Below are 24,345 nucleotides of genomic sequence, written 5' to 3'. Positions count from 1 at the left end.
CAGCGTGCTGGAAACAATGCCACCCCAACTAGGGATGCACCGAATCCAGTATTCGGTTCGGGATTCAGCCAGGATTCGGCCTTTTTCAGCAGGATTCGGATTCGGCCGAACAGTGTCGGACTGGCCCACAGGGATACCAGGAAAACTCCCGGTGGGCCAAGGTGTCAGTGGGCCCTTGTGCTGCTAAACATTTGGCCTATTTCAAGGCCATTCCCTATTTCCATGAGAACAAAGAGGCTAAATAGATGGAATAATAGATTATAGTATGTAAAACTATAAATAGAGGTTGAGCTAGGAGATGAAGAATAATAGTACTGACAGAGGGCCCCTGGTCTAAATTTTCTTGGTGGGCCCCTGGTCGAAGGTTTTTGGGTGGGCCCCTGGTATCCCAGTCCGACACTGCGGCCGAATCCTTCAGGCCGGCCGAACCGAATCCGAATTTGCATATGCAAATTAGTGGTGTTTTCCCCTTCCCATCCCTATTTTGCATCTGCAAATTAGGGTTCGGATTCGGTTCGGTATTCGGCCGAATCTTTCACAAAGGATTCGGGGGTTCGGCCAAATCCAAAATAGTGGATTCGGTGCATCCCTAATCTCAACACAATTTTCAGCACAACTGTCTCACAATTTGAGTCAAAACACAAGTGCATTGCAAGCTGGCTTTGAAGAACTGGGCACAACTGACACGACCCACTGGAATTGTGGAGAACGTGCTGCATTCTGGGTAAAAATCATGTTGCACTGAGTTCTAAATTGCAGTTTGCACACTGCACTTAAAGGGATTCTGTCGTGATTTTTATGATGTCGTTTTTATTTCTAAATTACACTGTTTACACTGCAAATAATTCACTCTACAATATAAAATTTCATTCCTAAACCAGAAAGTGTATTTTTTTAGTTGTAATATTGGTGTGTAGGCAGCCTTTTCAGGTCATTTTGCCTGGTCATGTGTTTTCAGAAAGAGACAGCACTTCAGGATGGAACTGCTTTCTGGCAGGCTGTTGTTTCTCCTACTCAATGTTACTGATTTGTTGCAGTGGGACATGGATTTTACTATTGAGTGCTGTTCTTAGATCTACCAGGCAGCTGTTATCTTGTGTTAGGGAGCTTCTATCTGGTTACCTTCCCATTGAGGGGTGTGATATCACTCCAACTTGCAGTACAGCAGTAAAGAGTGATTGAAGTTTTTCAGAGCACAAGTCACATGACTGGAGGCAGCTGGGAAACTGACAATATGTCTAGCCCTATGTCAGATTTCAAAATTAAGTATAAAAAAATATGTTTGCTCTTTTGAGAAATGGATTTCAGAGCAAAATTCTGCTGGAGCAGCACTATTAACTGATGCGTTTTGAAAAAAAAAAGGTTTTTCCTATGACAGTATCCCTTTAAGGTTGCAGATTTTTACTGTATATGTTATTTGGTTGCCAGCGGTGAAAAGTGGCACCATAGCCAAATGGCATCAAAAGAAATTAAAAGAAGAGGCTTCATGATTTCCAAAAATAACACTTTTTCTAAAAGAAAAAGAATTCTTAACAACTTTCCAACATACTGTACATTCATTCCACGCGATCAATGATTTTATAAAGCCTGTTAATTAGCTAGCTTCTGCTACATTGGTTCCATAGTCAAAAACGGCAGTGTACAGAATAGCGAGGCACAGGCAAATACTATCTAAATGTATACTGGAAAGTTATATTTTCTTTTGCTAGACAACATTTTATTTGGGGACATTTTCTGATTTTGGAAGGACTGTGGCTTTGTTTGTTCTGCCTGCATTCAGAATCCTCAGCTCTTCCCCTTCATTACAATCAAATTATCTCCACTCTGCAGTGGTACAATCCATATAAGCCTAGAATCTTTCATATTACGGGCGACTGTTTTGTCCATGGCCTTATTTGGGTACTATGCCATCATGTCGTGATGGAGCTGCAGAAAGCAGATAAATATCTATGACCTGTGATCAGTATATGCAAATTACTCTACTCCAAGTGTCTGCCAATCACACTCCCTAAGAGATAAAAAGTCCAAGTGGAACATGAATTTCCCAGGTCCCGACACAAGATCAGAGTCCACGGCGGGAGCTAAAAATAGGAATCTATAAGTGAAACAAGGTCAGTTAATGGCACGGAGGTTATTGATAGTGATAGTCATAAATCTATAGAACAGTGAAAAATAAACAGGGATATTTGGGCACTTGCAGGTTTGCACCGACCTTTACTGTATTACTGTGCTTTAAGTATAGACAATTTCAAGACAGTATTGAGAACACTGACACCTAGTGGAGAGAAAAAAGAGCAGTCACTAATATTTGCATCTAGTATAGGAGCCAGGGCTGGATATTTATTACTTCCAATAAACTTGTAACCTTTTCATATTTAGGTCATCTCCCCATTACATAGGCCAACACTTACTCAACACTAATACCAACATTTTTCGCAAAGGCCTCAAATTTTCATCATAGCCAAAAACCAAGCCTATAATCAACATTTCCGAGACTACAATAAAGGTGATTCATTTTGCCATGTTTGTATACTGAATGTGTTAAAACCACTTTGGTGCAGGACTCTAACGGCCCAGTATGCAGGGAGCCTTAGCTCAGCTACACAGGCATTATAACCTGCATCCCCTGTCCCTAGAATGGAAAAGACCATGGTAAAAGAATGCATTTTGTACAGGTAAGGGATCTGTTATCCAGAAATTTATGAACTACGGGAAGGCCATCTCCCTTCGAGTCCGTTTTAATCAAATAATTCAAAATTTCCTTTTTCTCTGTACAAGTATAGGATCCGTTATCTGGAAACCCATTATCCAAAAACTCTGAATAACAGAATGCCATCTCCCATAGATTCCATTTTATCCGAACAATCCAAATTTTTTAAAAAATGTTTCCCTTTTCTCTGCAATAATAAAACAGTACCTTGTACTTGGATCCCAACTAAGATATAATCAATCCTTATTGGAAGCAAAACCAGCCTATTGGGTTTATTTCATTTTTAAATGATTTATTAATAGACTCAAGGTATAACGATTCAAATTACAGAAAGCTCCATTATGCAGAAAACCCCATGTCCCAAGCATTCTGGATAACAGGTCGCATACCTTTAATAATAAATCAGTAGCTTGTACTTGACCCCAACTATTATATAATTCATCCTTACTGAAGGCAGAACAATTCTATTGAGTTTATTTAATGTTTAAATGTTTTTCAACAAACATAAGATATGGAGATCCAAACTACAGAAATACATCTTATCCAGAAAACCCTGCTGGTATGGAACCTGGATTACAGGTCCCATTGCTGTAGTAATACAGTATGTATTCATTTTTACAATATGCATCAGCAATATCCAGCCTGTGCCCCCCCCCCATAAATCAAAGTTTCCCAATGTTGGCCTATGGGTTTAACTACACAATTGGAGCCCAGGACAAACAGCCCCCCTTTTCCACTGAACTGTCTCTAATTTATTCCTCTAACGTGTCATCATCTATTTTCTCTGGAATGATGGAGTGAGATCTGTAGGTGATTTTCCGCAGAGGGAAGCAGTAACTTCAGAAAGCTGTTTGCCCAGCTCTGATGGCACAAACGAAACGTTGCCTGGAGATAGGGAGCAAACCTGATCTGCCTGTTTATAGAATATCCCATCATACACAGCAGCCACAGGGGGCCGTGATGTCACATTCTCACTGCATTCCCAGCCCTTGCTACAAGGTTTCAGAAATCATATTCACCGAAAAATGTGGCAGATTTATGAAGGGTCAAAGTGAAAATTAGAATTTCGAATTTTTGAGATTTATTTATGGTCGATTGTTAAAATTCGAATCGAGTTTTTTAAAAAAATTCAAATTAGTTTTTCAAGATTTATCATACACTGGCCCTTTAAAACTCGACTATTCACCACCTAAAACCTGCCGAATTGCTGTTTTAGTCAATGGAAGATGTCCTGGGATCAATTTGGAGTTGTTTGCAGCCTTCCCGACATTCAAGTTTTTTTATCGGAGAAAAATATTGAACCAAGTTTTTAAAACTCAAATCAAATTTGATTCGAGTTTTCGGGTCGATCCTATTCACCCAAGTTTTGAAAATGAGTTTGGTTTTTTTTTTTATAAATTTCGATTGGTCGAATTTGAGTTCATGGGAGTTTTTAAAAATTCACATGAACTTGAAATTCGACCTTTGATAAATGTGCCCATTACTGTGGACAGGGTCGGACTGGGGGGCCCCCCTCTGGACCCTAGGGGCTGCTGCTTCAGGGCCTTCTGCCCAGCAACAACCTCAGGCGCGTGATGACGCGCTCGCACTCGCGAATGCGCGTCAGCACGCACACTCGAGTCAGCGCGCCTACTGCTTATTGCCATAACCAGGAAGGAAGAAAACCAGGGTGCGGATCTGGGTCGATGGGGCCCACTAGAGCACGGGGCTGGGGTTTTTTCCCGGTATCCCGTCGGCCCAGTCTGACCCTGACTGTGGATACAGGGTCAGTGTTTAATTCCGGGCAGGGACAATGTGTATCTATAGAGGAATGCAATACACACTGTGTGCCCCTTTATTTATAAAGTAAGTGTGTTTAACCTTAGAATATGCTAAACCCATATTAGTTTGGATTTGGCCAAATACAGAATCCTTCACAAATGCATTGGGAGAAATATAAAACCCTATATTCACTCTCTGCCAATGAAACTGTGCCACCTTCACGTACAAAGTAAAAGCCATGACATAATTAGTTTAGGAATCTGTTTCACTGAACACTATAAGGTCTCAGTAACATTTGGGACGTGTGTCTATAAATAAAGCTGCCCATACACGGGAAGATCTTGCCTTGGTTTGTCCACCCAATTGATTAGTCTTTCGGTCAACAGGGAACAACCATATTTAATGGGGGGGGTTCATGCAGACGTGCCAGGAGGGGAGGGAGACGTCCATGTGGTTTTCCAACATGCTTCATTGATTTTTAACCAGATTGGGAAGACCATAGATTTAATGATTTAAAGGAGAACTAAAGCTTAACAAAAGAAGTAGCTAGAACTGTTGTATATTATGTTTTGTGCTTCTGTACCAGCCCAAAGCAACCACATCCTAGATGTGTCTCCAAAGATGCCCAAGTAGCTCCCCATCTTCTTTTCTGCTGATTCACTGCACATGCTCTGTGCTGCTGTCACTTACTGAGCTTAGGGGCCGACTCAAAATATACAGTATACATAGAATATAAATGGCATGAAATAAGGCTGATTAATAATCAATACAGATAATTACTACATGGCAGTACAGAAACCAGTGCAACTAGCATTAGAATGTAATAATCAGCCCTGTAGCATCAGCTTATATTACAGGACAACCTAATTTTCTGCTTGATAATTTGCAATGACTCCTAAGCTTAGCTTCTCAACAGCTGCTCAGAGCCCACTGAGCATGTGAGTGTAACAGACACTTTCCAAGATGGTGACAACCTGTGACAAGTTTGAAGTTCTGGATCATTGCTGCTATTGGCTAGCTAAACCTTTAGGCTGGTGCAATAAGTTTGGTATATAAAATATGGCATTTTTAGCCATATTCATTTTTAGGGTTTAGTTCTCCTTTAAACTGATGGACAATTAATAAAGATTTTGATTTTTAGCCAATGACATCTTCTTGAGAATTTGTCCGAGTGCTGCGGCTGTTCTTGTAACCCCTGCTGATAATGATGAATGCTCATTACAGGGAAGGTCGGAGAGATGCCATTATAATAATGGAACATTTAGTACAAGACTGGTAAGGTTATATGGGTATTTGTTATGTAGGTGTGATCTGTCCTTGATTGGTAATATCATGTCACATATTCAGATACAATGATGACATGTAAATGAGGGGGGGGGTCTCTTCAGTGGAATCATACATACAGGTATATATATATATATATATATATATATATATATATATATATATATATATATATATATATATATATATATATATATATATATATATATATATATATATACACCCACACACACACACACACACACACCAAGGCAAGTAATATGGCAGCTCCAAATCCTACATGCATAGGTACAGTGAATATGCGGAGATGGCATTTTATAATTTTATATGTTCCTACATTTCCAAAGCTGCTCACAAAAAGGGCGTTTTAGATTATGATCTTACATCATCCTGTTAAATCCTAATGCCCATCCCTTTTAATGGAGTGCTAATATTTCATACTGTGTTCTGCCATGAACATTTAACCTATCACAGGCTGAGTTTAATTCCAGGGGTGGTTCACCTTCAAGTTAACTATGTTATAGAATGGCAGCTTTTTAATTGGGCTTCATTTTTTTAATTATATGCCTTCTTCCTCTTATTTTTTTCCAACTTTCAAATGGGGGTCACTGTCCCAATCTAAAAAAAATGAATTCTCCATAAGGCTACACATTTTTTTTTTATGTATATTTTTGTTCAGGTCTCTCCTATTCATATTCCAACCAATGTATGGTTGCTAAGGTAATTTGGAACCTAGCAACCGGACTGCTGAAATTTCAAAATGGAGAGCTGCTGTATAAAAAGCTAAATAACTCAAAAACCACAAGCAATTTAAAATGAAAACCAACTGCGGATTGTCTCACTGTCTACATCATACTAAACGATGATTTTAAAGGCGAACAACCTCTTTAATTTAGGGGATTGTTCAATTGAAAGAAAGTTGTATTTTAGCAATCAGTTGAGCCAAAGTTTGCCCAACCATTAAATAATATGAACATAACATCCTTATTTCCAGCAAAAGTAGTTGTTTAAGTGCAGCCACACTGTACAAACACTGCTCGCTGGGGCACATCAAGCAAATCTTGGGACCTTGTCAAAATAGAACTCCCATTCAGTTACCTGCGAAGAATATAGTCTTGGCCTACATGCCCTTTTACTGTTCCGTACAACTGCAAATAACACCTTAGTTGAATTATTACCTAAAGCCCCATTGCAGCAATACTGACCCACTGATGGATAGGAAGAACCACTATGATGTGTAAAAAATTGCGCCAATGTCGCGCCCACCGAGTTTCCCAAAAGCATGCGGCTAATGAAATGGTATATATTTTGGCACCCTTAGAATTCACTCTGATACCTATCTCAGTAGACAGTGAAATATTGTTATTTTGCCTGACACCACCCTTAAAAATGCATTGCTCCCCTCAGTGGCAACCAGTTCCCCTCAATGCTGTGTTATTTCAGAGCTGCAACAAAAGTGAGAAATCTATTGATTCTGTGCATGTCAGAGGAGGGAGTAAGTTAGATCTTGGGTGCAAATAACAGACAGTGGGTGAAGGACCGGTGTGTGATCAGGGTGAGGAGCCTTAAATCAGGGTTAAACCTAGAAAATAGGGATGAGTTGACTTGTTTGTCTAATGCCAGTCAATGGCAAGTGTTAAATTTTAGGACTTCCTTGCATCTCTATGGGCTACACCTTGCACCTCTATGGGCTACACCTTGCATCCCTATGGGCTACACCTTGCACCCTTATGGGCTACACCTTGCGCCCCTATGGGCTACACCTTGCACCCCTATGGGCTACACCTTGCACCCCTATGGGCTACACCTTGCACCCCTATGGGCTACACCTTGCACCCCTATGGGCTACACCTTGCCCCTCTATGGGCTACACCTTGCACCTCTATGGGCTACATCTTGGATCTCTATGGGCTACACCTTGCACCTATAGTACCTTGCACCTGAGTTGCAATGATGTGCATGAGGGAACACTGGCGTATGCACAATAACCGTATAACCAGGCCCGGATTTTGGGCTTGGGCACCTAGGCTGCTGGGTCCTAGAGCCTGTGCTCACGCACAAACCCCGATCCCTGCGCGAGCATGGGCCGGAGCACTGGGTATTACTTGTCCCCGGTCTTCCTTGGATTGCGGCTGGGTGGCATGCCTCTCCTAAAATCTTGCTGCCCGGGCCTTTGTGGTCTCACAAAAACCCGGCCTTGTGTATAACGTATAGTCTGTTGGGTGCAAATGTGTGCACCTAGTGCTATACTCACTGTTATTGAATGAATCCAACAATGACCTATATCTATACCTATAGCCAGGGACAATCCTGGACCCTTTGCATCTGAAGTTGCTGCTGCTGCCAATGCTCACCTTTTTGGTAAGGGTTCAGGGGGGGTCTATAACATTAGCACAGAGAAGTGCAATTGAGAACCAGAAGTTACCAGGAGCAGCATTTTTGCCACCCCAGGTAACCAGTGGGGTGCTACCTCCTGAGGTGAGTTTCTCAAATCGCCTCCTTGGTGCAGCGCCTCTGCCTATAGCAAAATTAAAAAGGAAAAAAGCCCCACAAATGAGCAGAAAGTCAGAAAGTATAAATCCTTCCTTTGTGAGTGTATGTATTGGCCTTGGGTTACTATATTTAGAACAAAATTACAAAGTAGATTAGTAGTAGTAAATCATTATACAGCACCATACACCACTAACTTGATACCATCCAAGGACTTCCTTGTCTACTGATATATATATCTATTTATATGTATATATTTGTAATCTGCAGCTGGAAAGTAAGCAAGGTGTTATTAGCCACCTGTTTTAACCAGTCATTCATAATGTATTATATAGATACTATATTATATAGTGAGCTTAAGAAAGTGCTAATTATATACTTTTATTCAGTGTAATAAATTCTAACCGATATCCCATGAGTGACTGTTGAACTGCAGTCCCAAGACTATGGATGTGGTTAGACATTCCTACTTGATTGTACTCACGTCACAAACAGAGTCGATTGTTGTATACAAAAGCTCATTTAGACGAGCCACAGTCATTTTGGAACAAAGTGCTTTAGACTGATGAGACAAAAATTGAGTTATTTGGTCATAACAAAAAACGTTTTGCATGGTGGAAGCAGAACACCGAATTCCAAGAAAAACACCTGCTGCCTACTGTCAAATTTGGTGGAGGTTCCATCATGCTGTCGGGCTGTGTAACCAGTTCAGGGACTGGGACCCTTGTTAAAGTCGAGGGTCTGATAAATTCAACCCAAATATCAACAAATTCTTCAGGATAATGTTCAAGCATCAGTCACAAAGTTGAGGTTACACAGGGGTTGGATATTCCAACAAGACAATGACCCTAAACACACTTGGAAATCTACAAAGGCATTTATGCAGAGGGAGAAGTACAATATTCAGGAATGGCCGTCACAGTCCCCCGACTTGAATATCATGGAAAATCTATGGGATAATTTGAAGCAGAATGTCCATGCTGGTCAGCCATCAAATTTAACTGAACTGGAGAGATTGGACGGATGGTCAAAAATACTGCCATACAGAATCCAGACACTCATCAAAGGCTATAGGAGGCGTCTAGAGGCTGTTACATTTGCAAAAGGAGCTCAACTAAGTATTGATGTAATATCTCTGTTGGGGTGCCCAAATTTATGCACCTGTCTAATTTTGTTATGATGCATATTTTCTGTTAATCCAATAAACTTTATGTCACTGCTGAAATACTACTGTTTCCATAAGGCATGTTATATAGATTAAAGTTGCTACTTTGAAAGCTCAGCCAATTATAAACAAAACTCCAAAGAATTAAGAGGGATTTCCAAACATTTTCACATGACTGTACATTAATCAAGAATGTTCAAAAGTTTGTGTCATTGCACTCTTGGTTCTGACTTCTGCAACACTGTATCAATTTCTGTCAGGCACTGCTGGTTCTGACTCCTGGAACAATGTAGCAGAGGCCAGCTGATTAGCAGACCGGAAGGAGACCGGACTCTTGTTTCAAGACACACAAACAGAGAGGCTATACAATATCACATTCAGTTGCACTTATGTTTGCAAATAACTTTAAAAGCATTTGAAAAGGCTTTGAGTATAGGGAATCCCCGAGGATCAGACAAATCCCCAGTGAAAGATGGAGACACAGGACGTCAGCAGGGCTGGACAATTGTTTAGTCTTTTAATCCCCCCTTGACCTTATCCAGCCTCTGGCCACTCTCATCATGGAACAACAGAGCTCTCCTGAGTCACAGCAGCTCCTTATGTAATATCAAGCCAGGAAAGTGAAATAAGCAACTGGACATGGTACATACAGTGCTATCCAATGTTCTGTCCCCATTAAAAGCACATAAATATTTACATTTTTGTACACACTGTTCCCTTTACTTGTGTCTGTGCCACACCCCCCCCACTATATAATATTGTTGATATTTTTTCAGTGGGATGGCTTTCTTATCAAATTTATTTGGGTCTATAGGGCTCCTGTACTCAGAAAGGGTTAATTAGTATCTGGGCAGTAAAGGTGGCCATACACGGGCAGATAAAGGTGTCGTTTGGACCGATTTGACAGCTTATCTGCCCGTGTATGGGGGCTTCCGACGGGTCTTCCCGATCGATATCTGGCCACGATATCGATCGGGAAGGTTGGATTTTTACCCGAACGACCCGTCGGAGCCACTTGGCGCATCGTAATTCGATCGTTCGGCCATACGGCCGAACGTTCAAATTACCCCCGATATAGCCACGCAGTTTAGTGGCATATCGGGGAAAGATCCGCTCGTTTGGCGATGTCGCCAAACGAGCGGATCTTGGAGTCTATGGCTACCTTTAGACATAGCATCCAATCAGTGTATCTACACTACAGGAGGAATAATAAATAAAATGGATTGGTTGCCATGTGTTACTACACTAGGGCAACTTAGACCATTGTAAAAGAGCATTGTATATATTTTAGCCGGCAGGTTTTTGGGGGAGCAAGGGGCTTCTAATTAGTTGACAGGGCCACTAACCCAGGGGCTTTGCTAGGTAGGGAACTAATACAGGGCCCAACTAGTAGCATGATTTCTAAAGGGTGGCCTAATATTTTACATTCAAGAAGTGAATCTTAATTGGTACATCCACTAATTCCATTACACTAATTACATGATGAATATGACATATTGTATATACACCCAGCTTCAGATGGTATACCAAGGGCAATAAAGCAAGATGTCTCTCCATATCTTCACCTAACATATAAGGGTGTCTGTCTGACACATTGCAACTGTTGTGTAAGCATTTAGATTGTGAGCTCTTGTGAGCCAATGACGGACTGGCCCACAGGGATACCAGGCAAACTCCCAGTGGGCCCAGGGGTCAGTGGGCCTCTTGCGTCTAACCATTTGGCTTTTTTCATGCTCATTCCCTATTTCTTTATGAGGAAAGAGGCTTAATAATGGAAGAATAGAGAATTTGTAGGGGCCCATAGGGGGCTAATCTGCCCCTATGGCTTTAAGGCCCCACCCTTTGCTCAGTGTTATTGGCCAAGAGGTGATATGACAACTTCCAGCCACACTGCACTATAGTGTGTGTAAGGAGTGGCCTCTTCCTCTTTGGCTGCTGATCCAGCTAGATGTGCCCAGGGGAGCCTGGGTAAAGAAGGCCCAGAAAGTCATGTGTCCAAGTCGGGGACCAGGCAGCCCCGTGAATAGAAAGTGGCAGGTGAGCTCCCAGTACTAGTACACTCTAGGAGTGTAAGATAGTCAGGGTTGAGCTAAATAAGAGCAGTTCTGAGCTCCAACATAGGAGTGATAGATTGGAGGTATCCAGGTGAATCTGGCCCCTCCGCCGCCTGAGGCAGCAGCAGTTGCTGCTGCCCCCCCTCCCCCAGAAATTCACTCTTAAAGTACCAGGAGCAGCATTTTTGCTGCCCCTGGTACCTAGTGAGGCGCTGCCGCCTGAGGCAACAGCCTCAACTCGCCTCATTGGCAAAGCACCCCTGGAGGTATCTCTCCCAGGCCATATTGCCTGTAGTATAGGGATCCAAGCGGAGAGGGAATCAGGAGAGATGATTGCCCTGAGGTTGATCCAGAGACCACTACCGGAATATGTTGCAGAGGTGAAGTAGTCTGGGTGTTGTAGTTGCACTACACCTTAAAGGGATAGCTTCCACTTAGCGAAGGCCTGGATCCCGCAGAGAGAGTCCAAATGTAACCCATGCTCCTACCTTAGCTGGACATTAACTATCTGTGGTGAGGGTAGCCCATATTAGTATGTAGAGAAAATACACTAGGAGAATAAAGAGGTTGAGTGAGGAGAGAAGGTATAAAAGTTTGGAAAGTGGGCCCTCAGCGTAAAGGTGGCCATAGACACGCAGATCTGATCGTACGAATCAAGGATTCGTACGATTTTCTGATCGTGTGTGGCGTGTGCCGACATCTTTCGCCCGGCGGAGATTGGTCGTTTGGACGATCGGTCAGGTTTGATTTTGACCCGACCGATCCCGCCGGAACTCATGGCACATCGTAATCTGATCGTTTGGCCATACGGCCGAACAATCAGATTACCCCCGATATAGCCATGCCTGTTAATGGCATATCGGGGAAAGATCCGCTCGTTTGGCAACATCGCCAAACGAGTGGATCTTTGCATCTATGGCCACCTTAAGATTTTCTGGCGGGCCCCTGGCATCCCAGTCCGACACTGTGTGAGCCTCATGTTTGTTTAATGTTATTCTAAAGTGCTGTGATCCATGCTGTGATATCTAAACAATGCCCTATGATTCTGCCCAGGCCACAACTCCTTTACCCACAAACCACAGAGTCCAGTATGAGGAGCAGCAGAGGCAGTGTGAGATATTGCCAATGGGGTGACAGTTGGTGTGTGTTTGCCAGGGTTGTGTGTTGCAAAGGGGAGGCCTGGTTGCAAATATTGTATCCAGGACCCATGGGAGTTGAATTGCTCCTCTGAGCACAGAAATTATTATACAGCTTTAAAAAGGTGATTCACCTTTATGCCAATTTTTATTATGTTATAGAATAGTCAAATCTAAGAAACTCTTCAAATTGGTTTGTAGTTCTTTTATTATTTGTCTTTTACTTCTGACTATTTCCATGCTTCAAAAGGGGTCACTGACCCCATCTAAAAACAATTGCTCTGTAAGGCTACAAATGTATTGTTATTGCTTCTCTTTCTATTTAGTCCTCTCCTATTCATATTCCAGTCTCTTATTCAAATATATACATGGTTGCTAGGGTAATTGGACCATAGCAACCAGATTGCTGAAATTGCAAACTGGAGAGCTACTGATTAAAAAGCTAAGTAACTCAAAAACCACAAAAAAATGAAAACCAATTGCAAATTGTCTCAGAATAGCATGCTGTACAGAATACTAAAAGTGAACTCAAAAGCAAACCACCCCTTTAAATAATCAGTTGCAACAATGCAATATTTGTATTAACCACAAGATGAGGTTTATTGAACAATATGGGCACTTTTGCTCATCTATCAAAGTAGAAACAGGCAGAAAGGTAAAGTTCTTTGCACTCATATATCACAGCATGCTCTACTGTCCATTTATAAGAAAATATATGAAAAAGTCTAGCATCTTTAACTTTTCCTGACCCTTAAAGAAAAGCCATGTATCAGTCTAGAACCCAATGCATAAGAGCAACGCAAAAAAACTTTAGAGCAGCAGCACATTTCCCACCACCAAATGCAACATTTTTCACACCACCGAATGCAACGCATTTAATACCACCAAGTGCAGCGCATTTAAAACCACCAAATGCAGCGCATTTCATACCACCAAATGCAGCACATTTCATACCTGCACTGCAGATCAGCAGCACACTTTATACCCCCAACTGTAGAGCAGCAACAGATTTCATACCAACTGAAGAACAGCAGCGCAATACATACTACCAAATGAAGACCAGCGAAGCATTTAATACCAAACACTAAAGATTACCAGCGCATTTCATGCACCCAGCTGAAAAGGAACAATGCGATTCATACCACCAGCAGCAGTGCATTTCATACCAAACACTGCAGATCAGCACAGTTTATAACCCAAACTGCAGAGCAGCAACACATTTGAAATCTGGGGTCTTACCTGGTATAGTTACTTTGTTGATGGATGGTTGGTTACACATTGTGGATCGTCTTTAAAAGAAAAAAAAAAAAAAGAGAGAAGAGAAGGAAAAGGTTTTAGAAGATACCCAACCATCAGATTCACTTGGACAATTTCTGTATGGATTTGGCTGGAATTTGCAATTCAGGTTTTTTTTTTTTTTTAGTTTTCAAGATAGTTGACATTTTTAAAACTGCTAATACAATGAATTTAGAACAACAGCGCCACTTACTGTCCGAATTGGCCAACTGGACACAGAAAAGGGAAAAAAAAACGTCATTTTCTTTGTCAGGCCATAATGACCAGCAGGTGGAGCTGTTGTTTCACATTCATTGTGTAAAAGCTGCTAATATCTTGAAAACCTGAGGGGAAAAAATTGTAAATTACAACAGGGCTTAGAGCTGCACATTGTGTGACCTACTGTACGTACTGTAGCTTGGCACATTCCCACCAGCTATAGGGACACAAATTCCTGTTACTCAGGTAAAAAATAAAATTTGACTTAAAGAGATTGTCCACAAGACATGACATTTACATTATTTTATCTGTAAATGTAATTGCTGGTGAAAGCATTGGCTGTCGGTTCTCTATACCACAGGTTCTGACTACATATACCCATTGATGCAAAGTTGCAGTAGTCGGCTCTCCTTTAGCTTAGAATCCTATTCCTATAAAGCCTAGCATGCTCTGTATTTAAAGGGGAACTATCACAAAAATAAAAATAATATATGGCTTTCATTATGCGGAAATAACAACTTTTCTAAATATAATCAATTAAAAATTCTGTACCATGTCTAAAATAATAATATTTGTCTTCATTCTTCCCCTCTCAGTATCTGTTTCTCCTCATTCTGCCTTCATACAGGAGTTGGGTGTGAGATCTTCATTGACAGATCCAATATATCTTTAGGGGGGGGGGGGTCCCTTTCCTAGCAGATGTATTAGAGCTCAAGCAAATAACGGATCCTAACACAAGAAAAATCTAATAAAATAACTGACTTCAGCACAAATCCTACATGTAGAGAGACTAGACTTCTTGTGGTTTTAAAGAGTGAGCTTCTAGGCAAATGGACCCCCCCCCCCCAAAGGCTGTTTTGGACTTAACTGTCAATCAAAATCAGACTCCCGACACCTGCATGAAGACAGAATGAAGAGAGATGGGGAGAGTAACTTTTGTGATTTGTTATGTTATAGAGTGGCTAATTCTAAGCAACTTTTCAATTGGTCTACAGGTTTTCTTTTTTTAATTATTTGCATTCTGTTTTTGACTTTTTTTTTTTTTTAGCTTTCAAATGCGGGTCACTGACCCCATCTAAAAAACAAATGCTCTGTAAGGCTACAAATGTAATGTTATTGCTACATTTTATTACTCCTCAGGCCTTCTATTCAGGCCCTCTCCTAAAAAAACACAACAGCAGCAACTGGGCTGCAACAAAGCCTCATTATGTTTGGGTTTTATTTCTATAGAGACACATATTTTGTAGCCCTTCACTGTACTCACTTGCTGGGTGCCCGATCTTGCAAATTGGTTAGTGCAGCAAAATTATTCCTTACAGTGCGCAGACTGGCCAGTACCTGAGATGAGAAAGATGAATAAGATTAATATGACTGTTATAAATGGATTCCATAATATAAATACCTGTAGTGATAGGCGAATAAATTCGATTGGCGTGAATTTGCATTGAATTTCCACATTTCGCCGCTGGCGATTACATTTGCGAAAAATTTTTAATTTTCAAGTTTTGCAAAATTTTCATGGTTTCAGCGAAGCGAAACGGGAGAAATTCGCCCATCACTAAATACCTGTACTGTAAGGGGCAGCCACCATTGAGAATATTGCAACACAGTCAGACTCTTGGGGTGACTATCGCTAGTGTGAATGAATGACTGACCCCATAAAATAAAAGACATATGACTCCCGGCAGCTCAGATAGAACAGAGGACTAATGAGAGTTATATTGCTGTTCAGAATGCTCTTTTTTTTCTGCAACTGCAACATGTGGCCACTAGATGTCACTACAACTGCAGGGATTGAGCTGCTTCTATAGCAGGTGCCAAACTCAAATTACATTAGGGGCCAAACTGAGTGAGGGCCACAGTTATCCAAAGGGGGAATACTACCGTATAGAAGGGGATAAAGACAATTCTTTTCTTTGTTTATTTCGGGCTGTATTTATATGTTACATTTATAGTAGTTTCATTTTATTATTCATGCAGGTTTAACCAAATTTACATGAAACCCCAGAAAATCTCTGGGCAGAACAGTTTAAATAGCTGGAGGCCACATTTGAAAGCATGACAAGAGCCTGAAGCTACAAAGGGAGGGAGGGCTTCATATTAAAATCCCAAGACACCAGTTTCACATGCCATAGGGAAATTTCCCTTCCAGGAGTCTATATATTTAATTCAATTGCATTCTATTTCTAACAGCTTGGCAAGGAAATACACAGAAAATATAGAATATATTGCTCAATAGTCTGAGGGTTATTAACCCTTCGTGTAAGAGGTACTTATAATACACTATGGTTGTCCAGCTGGGAATTTTGCAGCTTATAAATCTAAAAGGTCCCCTGCACTTCCCATTATTGGTGATACTGAAAACTGTAGTATAGCACCACCTTGTGGACCCTCCTTTATTACATACCACAAAATACTCGATTGCATGTTGAGTACGTACCTGAGCAAATGGTGTTACAATCAAGTCATCTCCATGTCTGCAAAACACAAGATACGAGAACATCATCACAATAGTTCGTTATGGAGGAAGGAAGTGGCCCTTGAAAACGGGGAAAAGACTGGATGCAACATATTCCTTAGAATCATTTTAAAGGGACACTGCCATCACATAACTATTATTTTTTATGCAGTCTTGAAAGGAGACATATACCACCCACCAATGCTTGCAATTTACATTATTGTTTTCTTTTCATGTACATGACATTATTGGTTAATATTATGATGCCTGTAATACAACTGAGTAGAAAAAAGTCAGGAGATGCTTCTCAAATCAGTAACTGAAGCTTTTGCAGTTCAGTCTGAACAAGGAGGGAGTTTGCCTGGGGCTCTACCTGGTTGCAAGCATTGTAAGTAGACAGATAAATGAGGGGCGGGCCCTTTAAGTCCAATAATTGAGAGTTTTATGAGGACGCCCATGTTCCCTAACTGTGTCACATTTCTTTACAAAGTGACATTTGTCATTTCTAAATCTGAACATAAAAATGATGCAATGAAATCTCTCTGACATCACCAAGAGGTGAATATAATGATATTATTTTACAGTAGAACTGTCTGTATTTCCATTTCTGGTGTATTATAGGAATATCATCTGCAGATGGGAATATTCACATTCCATATAATATACCCAAATAAGAGTATTCAGCACATTGGCTATTTATAACTGCATTCTTATACACATATCCCTGCTAATGTCATTACTACTGCACGGACATTGGCCCCTGGAGATGGGAACCAGTCTGTATTTAATTCCAGTGGAGTCAGGTTTTTATTGAAAAGTAAACCCCTTAAATATTTTGCAGGGAAAAGGAAAAAAACTCTCCCATGACTGGCCAACATGTTTGGAAAACAAAACTAAATTCGCATAAAAGTAACTACAAGGCTGAAATCTTGAATTTCCATCATTTTTTCCCATAAACCCATCGCCATCTGTACCATTTTATTTGGTTTATTTATGACTTTGATCTATGGGAAACTTTACTGGTTCAGTTCTATTTACTGAAATAAAAAATGCCATTTAGATTAGTGAATCAGAACCCCGCGTCTCCGACAGTGGAAAACAATCCAGCTGTACTGTTAAAGGGACAGTATCATATGACACAGAAATTCTAGATGTCTTGGGTGGTCTTATATTTATTTCACCGTTGTAATTTCAGTTAATTGTTGTCAGTCTCTTTAAATGGTATGTAGTCTATATAATAATACTATGCCATTGTATCGATTTCAGCATGTCTGTCTTCATCTGCAAAATATTTTTTGTTATACTGTTATCGCTTGTTTAACATGAAAATCAAATAAAATATTTTCAAAATAAATAAATATTTCACCGTTGTGGTAGAATGATCAAAGAAAAGTTTCAAAAGGTGAATTTTGCCTTTCATTTCTCCCCAGTTGGACATGAAAGCTGCAAGGGAGATGTTACTAAACAGGGAATGGTTTATCTGTTTAAAGGATATTGCTGTCTGGCCCTGGAAGCTATAGTGTTCTGGAAGGAACAGGCAAGCCAACAATCTATTCCAGTGGTCCAGTTCTCATACTGGAACTCACTTCCCACTGGAAGGCTGTCAGTATGAAGCTGGTCATCTCTCACTTTGTTGCTGGCGTTTGCTTACTTTCAGCAACAATTTGAGGTGGGCCACTCATGTTGGGCAAACGGGCTATTAGCTTTCCAATTCTTCCTTTGCGTATAGGTAAGTTCTTCCACTCCCATCTCTTCAAAACAGTTTAGTATGGACCTTACACAATACACAGGGTTATTATCCTGCTGAAACAGTTGCTGCAAAGTAGGAAGCCAAAGTATAAAGCACAGAATGGTCAATAAGAGCCGAATACAAGAATTACTGTAGATGAGGCGTCCATATACGTTTGGCCAAATTGTATATGTATGAATTGAGGTGTGTTCTTTTACATAAAGACCTATAATAGTCTTATTATTTACATGCAATTCCTGGTTACAATTGTCATACCCATCAGAGTCTCTCCAACTACAGCTACACTTTCACTCCCAGGACACATTTTCCTGCTATATGCAATAGCAAGGTCACCCCATTCCAGTGTTTGTTTTAGGGGTGTCCAACTGCCCAATGTAACCTGCGCTGTTTGTTCAGTCTGAGATTGTTACTCTTTGTGCACTGATTGCTTTGCTGTCTCTATACAGATGTTTTCTGGGTTAAGCCCCCATGCAGATGCATCTGTACCCCTACAGGAACAGTACAACATCCATCATGAAGGAGATTCCACTTGCATCATTTTTGTATCAGAAACCTGTTTCTAAGTGCACAATATGAGCAGAACAGACCTTTAGTGGCATGAATCATAATTCCCAGAATGTGACCCCATGGCTGCACTTCTGTGGCCAATAGCTAACAATATCTTTCTTCAGGGGTGGTTGGTTGTAGGAGCTTGATTCCTGGGATGCTCTGTGCTCAGATAATATACCAAGAGGAATGCATTGCCAAAATACAACACACAATTCAGGGTTTGATGAAGAAGCTGGGGGTGATTTTGTGCACTGGAGTTAGGCAGACATGTCTAGATTTTGCACTGGGAACTCTACTTGCACCATTACCTCTCAACCCTGTAGGTGTCTCTACTTCTCCCCATACAGAGGAGTACACATTGTCTTATCTTATGTGCCCCACGTACTGGCTGCTGCACGTCTGCTGCTTGGTAATGCCTGGCATGCAGCATTATATTTAGTGCGTAGTAACCGGAGAGGCAAATGCCTTACAGCTGGAATGTTCCAGTTCAGTGGCCGCACGTAAACAAACAGCAGATCCAAAAATGATTCAAGGCTCCTGCTTTATTATGAAATGTGAGTTGGAGTGGCTTTTATTCTTAATACTATCTACCCAAAATTAACATTTGTTTTACTGGGCACACACAGCAGCAATCTTCAGATAATTCAGTCCATGTTTGTGCATGTGTGGGCCTCCTAATGGAAGATCCAACGACTTACTCCATTAGGCCAAAAGGAGTAAAAAATCCACCAGTGTAAATTAAATATGGTGATGCCATCTCAAGAGGCTACACACATTTGTCACTGCTTAGTCCTTTAAAGGGCATGCAAAGTCTAAACTAGAATAAGGCTAGAAATGCTGTATTTTGTAAACTAAACATGAACTTACTGCACCACAAGCCTAATCAAACAAATAATTTATGCTTTCAAAGTTGGCTACAGGGGGTCACCATCTTGTAACTTTGTTATACATCTTTTCAAGACTAAGACACATGCTCAGTGTGGTCTGGGCTGCTTAGGGATCGTCATAAACAAAGCTGCTTGAGTTCTGCATGGCTGGGAAGTAAGGGGGGGCTCCCCCTGCTGTTCATAAGTATGATTGTTTCCCTGCTCAACAGTTAGGGACCGTCTGACAATTCCTATCCACAGCAGTAAATGAAGGGAGAATTTCACTGCATACAGTCAGGTTTCTTATAAAAACGGTACACATTTTTTAATTAAAGTATATTGGAGATAGGTTTCTTTTTCATTAAAGAAAGTAAAAATGGGATTTTATTTTTTTTTGCATTTACATGCCCTTTAAAGGATTGTTCACCTTTGAGTTAACTTTTCATATAATGTAGAGAGTGATATTCTGAGACAATTTGCAATTGGATTTCATTTTTTATTATTTGTGGCTTTTGAGTTATTTTGCATTTAATTCAGTAGCTCTCCAATTTTAGCAATCTGGTTGCTAGGGTCCAAATTACCCTAGCTACCAAACATTGACTGCTATGGTCTTTTCCTCTCTAAATTCATAATTAAATCATCCATTTTTACATTTAGAATTATGGAAGAGTGTCATTTGTCATCATTAAATTTCCAAAAGAAGATCTGTTGAAAGACGGGAATGTCAGTCCCCACAGAAAATGCCCCTTTCCCAGTCCCCGGGTTCTAGGGTCTGGACAGATGCCAATCACATGTTGGCGCATGATACTGAGAATTCTATGTCTACTTGTGCTCCCTAAGGGTTGCTATTGCTCATCAGTTAATGATAGCATTGCTTAAAGGAATTACACCCTGTGATATGGGAGAACAGGGGGAACTATTAAAGATATTCATAACTATAATGTTTTTCCTTTTGAAAGTTGGCTGCATTTTAATAAGTAGAAAGTTGGCTGCATTTTAATAGAGAGGTGAAGCTGAAGTAATCCTGTGTCTAAACATCAGGAGAGGCGGATGCATTAAATATTCCTGTATTATGATATCGGTACTGTAATTATGAGTTTGCCAACAGTCTTATTATAGGTGGCTCAGAGCAACTTCCTATTCTTTATTTATGCCAATGATTAACACTGACTGGCAAAAAATTATGTTTCTTATAAGAATATGTAAAGCTGCACCTATGGTTCCCGGAGACTTCATAAAGCAATGATAAACTTTACTAAGGACTAGTAACTTAGAGGCAGCCAATCACTATTAAAAAAAAAAACTATTAGATCAGTGAAGATGCGAATTAAAGAGCATAGGAATAACATCAGAAACTTTAAAATGGATACAGCTACTGACACACCCGTCTCCAGACATTTCCATAACCAAGGCCACAATTTAAGCCAACTCAGATGGCTGGTTCTTGAAAATATAGTCCAGCCAAAAAGAGGAGGGGATAGGAAAAAAATACTGGGACAACGAGAGGCATACTGGATTAAAAAAATGAATACAATGGCCCCTTTGGGCTTGAATGACTATTGGAGCTTATCTCCCTATTTGTAACTAAATGATTGATACATGTACCTCTTTCTTTCACAGATACTGATTACTGCCCTGACTTAGAATACATAGTAGCGAGCAGCGACTTTAGGAAATGTCTAAAGGGTAAGACTTATTGGTAAATTTCAGCAACTTGAAACAATGTAATATGAAAAGGGTAGTTATAATAAGGTACTCTATAGGTAGGCTCTTTTGTGAGCAGTTCCTTCAGGTGTTTATTTTTACTGTTTTTATTGTATATACAGGTTGATTTTATCACATCACTGGGAATTGCCTGGAACACAATGCACAATTTTTTAACACCATTGCGACACGATGGATGGACTTGGAGGCTATTATATTTATATGTATTCTTCACAATTACATGATCTTTTAACGTTTAACTTTTTCTATGGATTTTACAACATTTTTTTATATGTTATATATCTAGATAAGCATTGGTGACATTGTTAAGAGCCAATTGTAAAAAATTGTTTTAAGGGTTAAATGTGATATATTGATTGATTAATTAAGAGGTGGGACTTCCTGTGTGGCTCTTTAAAGCAACTTTTCACTGTGACTTGTACACACTTGAAAAAGGGCCTTTTTGCTGCCCGAAACATGTTGTGTGGACGCACAATAAAGCACTTGTTAGCAGGTATTCTGCCGTTTGCCTCTGATTTCCATACCCATGATAGAGGCAGCCAATCAGAAGGTTTCCCGTTTTAAACACTGACTGCCTAATTGTCCATTCTTGACCATATCGTCAGCCTATTGGATAAAACCCAATGGATACCTGCTTGGGTATAAAAGCTTCACAGGCACCAGCAGCTGAGAAGTGGCCACGGAGGATGATGGGATTTGTTGTCCAACAAGACAGTTGTCAATTACACCTCCTGGTTAGGGGTTGCCCTGGCAGTTTATTCAGATTTGACTTGTCTGTGTGCATTAAACCACTTCTCTTGAAAATAACCACTCCTTTGCAGGGTAAATACACTAATAAATGTGGTTAGACTCCTGTGATGTGTGATGTGCTGGTATATGGCACTGATCACACATTCAAGCCAATATTATCAGGGGACAAGCAGGAGGAATGGCACCACTTATTGTATTAATAGTAATGGTGACACATTCTGTAGCTCTTATCTTTTCCAGCACATGTTCCACCAAGACTGATTACTAGGAATGATGTTCCTTTATTATTAGCCACCACTGCATTTATGAACTCCCCAATTAGGATAATCAAGACAACATTTTTTTGTCTTAGCATTTTGGTCTTAATTTTTCATTGTTTTTTAATTATTTGCTTTTCTCTAATTAATAGTCCCACACTACATTTATGAACTCAACAATTAGGACAATCATGAGTCAAAAAATATCGTTTGCTTTGTCCCACATGCAAATTCTATGCAAAAGTTTTCTTAGCAACTTTTCTGTTGGTCTTAATTTTTTTATTCTTTTTTAATTATTTGCTTTCCTCTTCTGACTCCTTTCAGCTTTTAAATGGGATTTTACTACTTATCTTTATATTCAAAACCTCTCCTATTCCTATTCCTGTCACTCATTCAAACCACTGCCTGGTTGCTAGGGTAATTTGGACCCTAGCAACCAGATAGCTGCTAAAGTTCCATATTGGAGAGCAGCTGCAAAAAAACCCACAATAATTAAAAAAAAAAAACAGTAGCAAATTGTATAAGAATATCACACTCTATAACATACTAAAAGTTAATTTAAAGGTTAATGATGGGTCTCATTAGTGCATTCTCTAACACACCCTCTATTTGCCCAGTATTTACTCCCTTGATGCAAAAACAGTTATGGGGTCATCAAAGAAGATCCCTGATGCAAATGCCAGAGCACTAAAGGTCTAACATGCAGCATATTAAGAAATTGCCTAGAATGGAGGCAGAAGTGTATTCCTAGGGGAAGTGCAGGATTGCAAGGATTGCACATTCAACAGGATTGTGTAGTGGGGTAAATGTTTAAATACAGAGTATAATCCTATTGGCTATAGAAACTGGTGAATCCAATACCTGGCCTTGGTTGACCCTAAAACTTTGGCTTTGCCTTAGAATCATCAATGTGAGCAAGTAGGGTGTGCAGTGGGATTAGATACTTACATATCACTAGCAATGGAGGAGTTCCTGGACATGGACTTTGGAGACAGTTCATAGTCACTGTCTGACCTGTACAAGAAGGATTCCCTTCGTTGACTGTGGACAAAGTTGGCTTGAAGAATCAGCCCTGATCCCGGGCTTGTCATGGGATCCAGGGGACTCCGTCCCGATGTGGTGCCATTGTCCACATCAAAGCTGAAACAAGAGAGAGAGAGAGAGAGAGAAAAGTAAATACAAGGGTGACAACAACCATGACCACTTAATAAACTCTAGCCCATAGTCACTGAGCTCACTGCTTGGTTGTTTCAGGGGATTTTGGGTGATATTTCTATGCACTTCACTGCAGCGAGTAAGGATGTGGGTGTAGATTACTAACAGTGGGTGACCAGGACTATTACTGCAGGTGACCAGGTAAGAAGGGGTTAAACGATGGTTACTGCTGAATCATGACAGTGGTATAACTATTATATAATAAGATCATAGAATTGTCTATATTAAAGAAACAGTAACACCAACATATGTATTAGTATATAAGTATTTTAAAAGAATGACAATATAATGTACTGTTGTCCTCCACTGGTAAAACTGGTGGGTTTGATTCAGAAACACAACTATAGTTTATATAAACAAACTGCTGTGTAGCCATGGAGGCAGCCATTCAAGCACAGGATACACAGTAGATAACAGATAAGTGTAGAAGAATCCCATTGTATACTACAGAGCTAATCTGTTGTGTATCCTGAGCCTTTTCTCCTTTTTCAGCTTTGAATGGCTGCCCCCATGGCTACACAGCAGCTTGTTTACATAAACTATAGTAGATTTCATGAAGCAAACACACCAGTTGTACCAGTGTAGCACAACATATTATATTTTCATTACTTTAAAACACTTTCATTTTTTGGTGTTACTGTTCCTTTAAGCAATAAAACTTCTGCGTTCATTAGAGAGCAT

General features: G+C 40.3%; 1 protein-coding gene across 2 annotated transcripts in view; it reads right to left on the bottom strand.

Annotated features, from left to right (window-relative positions):
• The window catches only part of LOC108718232 (cAMP-specific 3',5'-cyclic phosphodiesterase 4D), a 143,179-nt gene that overhangs the window by 100,595 nt on the left and 18,239 nt on the right, over positions 1-24,345 (bottom strand). For both annotated transcript variants that reach the window (XM_018265923.2, XM_041569245.1), the window contains exons 2-5: positions 23,398-23,589; positions 16,535-16,571; positions 15,359-15,432; positions 13,840-13,889 (exon numbers count right to left, since the gene is read on the bottom strand). In XM_018265923.2, coding sequence (XP_018121412.1) covers positions 13,840-13,889; positions 15,359-15,432; positions 16,535-16,571; positions 23,398-23,589 — 353 coding nt within the window. The remainder of the gene's footprint in view (positions 1-13,839; positions 13,890-15,358; positions 15,433-16,534; positions 16,572-23,397; positions 23,590-24,345) is intronic.

This window comes from Xenopus laevis, chromosome 1L, assembly GCF_017654675.1.
Source record: "Xenopus laevis strain J_2021 chromosome 1L, Xenopus_laevis_v10.1, whole genome shotgun sequence".
NCBI classification, from domain to species: Eukaryota; Metazoa; Chordata; class Amphibia; order Anura; family Pipidae; genus Xenopus; species Xenopus laevis.
This window is presented reverse-complemented; position numbering and strand designations above follow the sequence as displayed.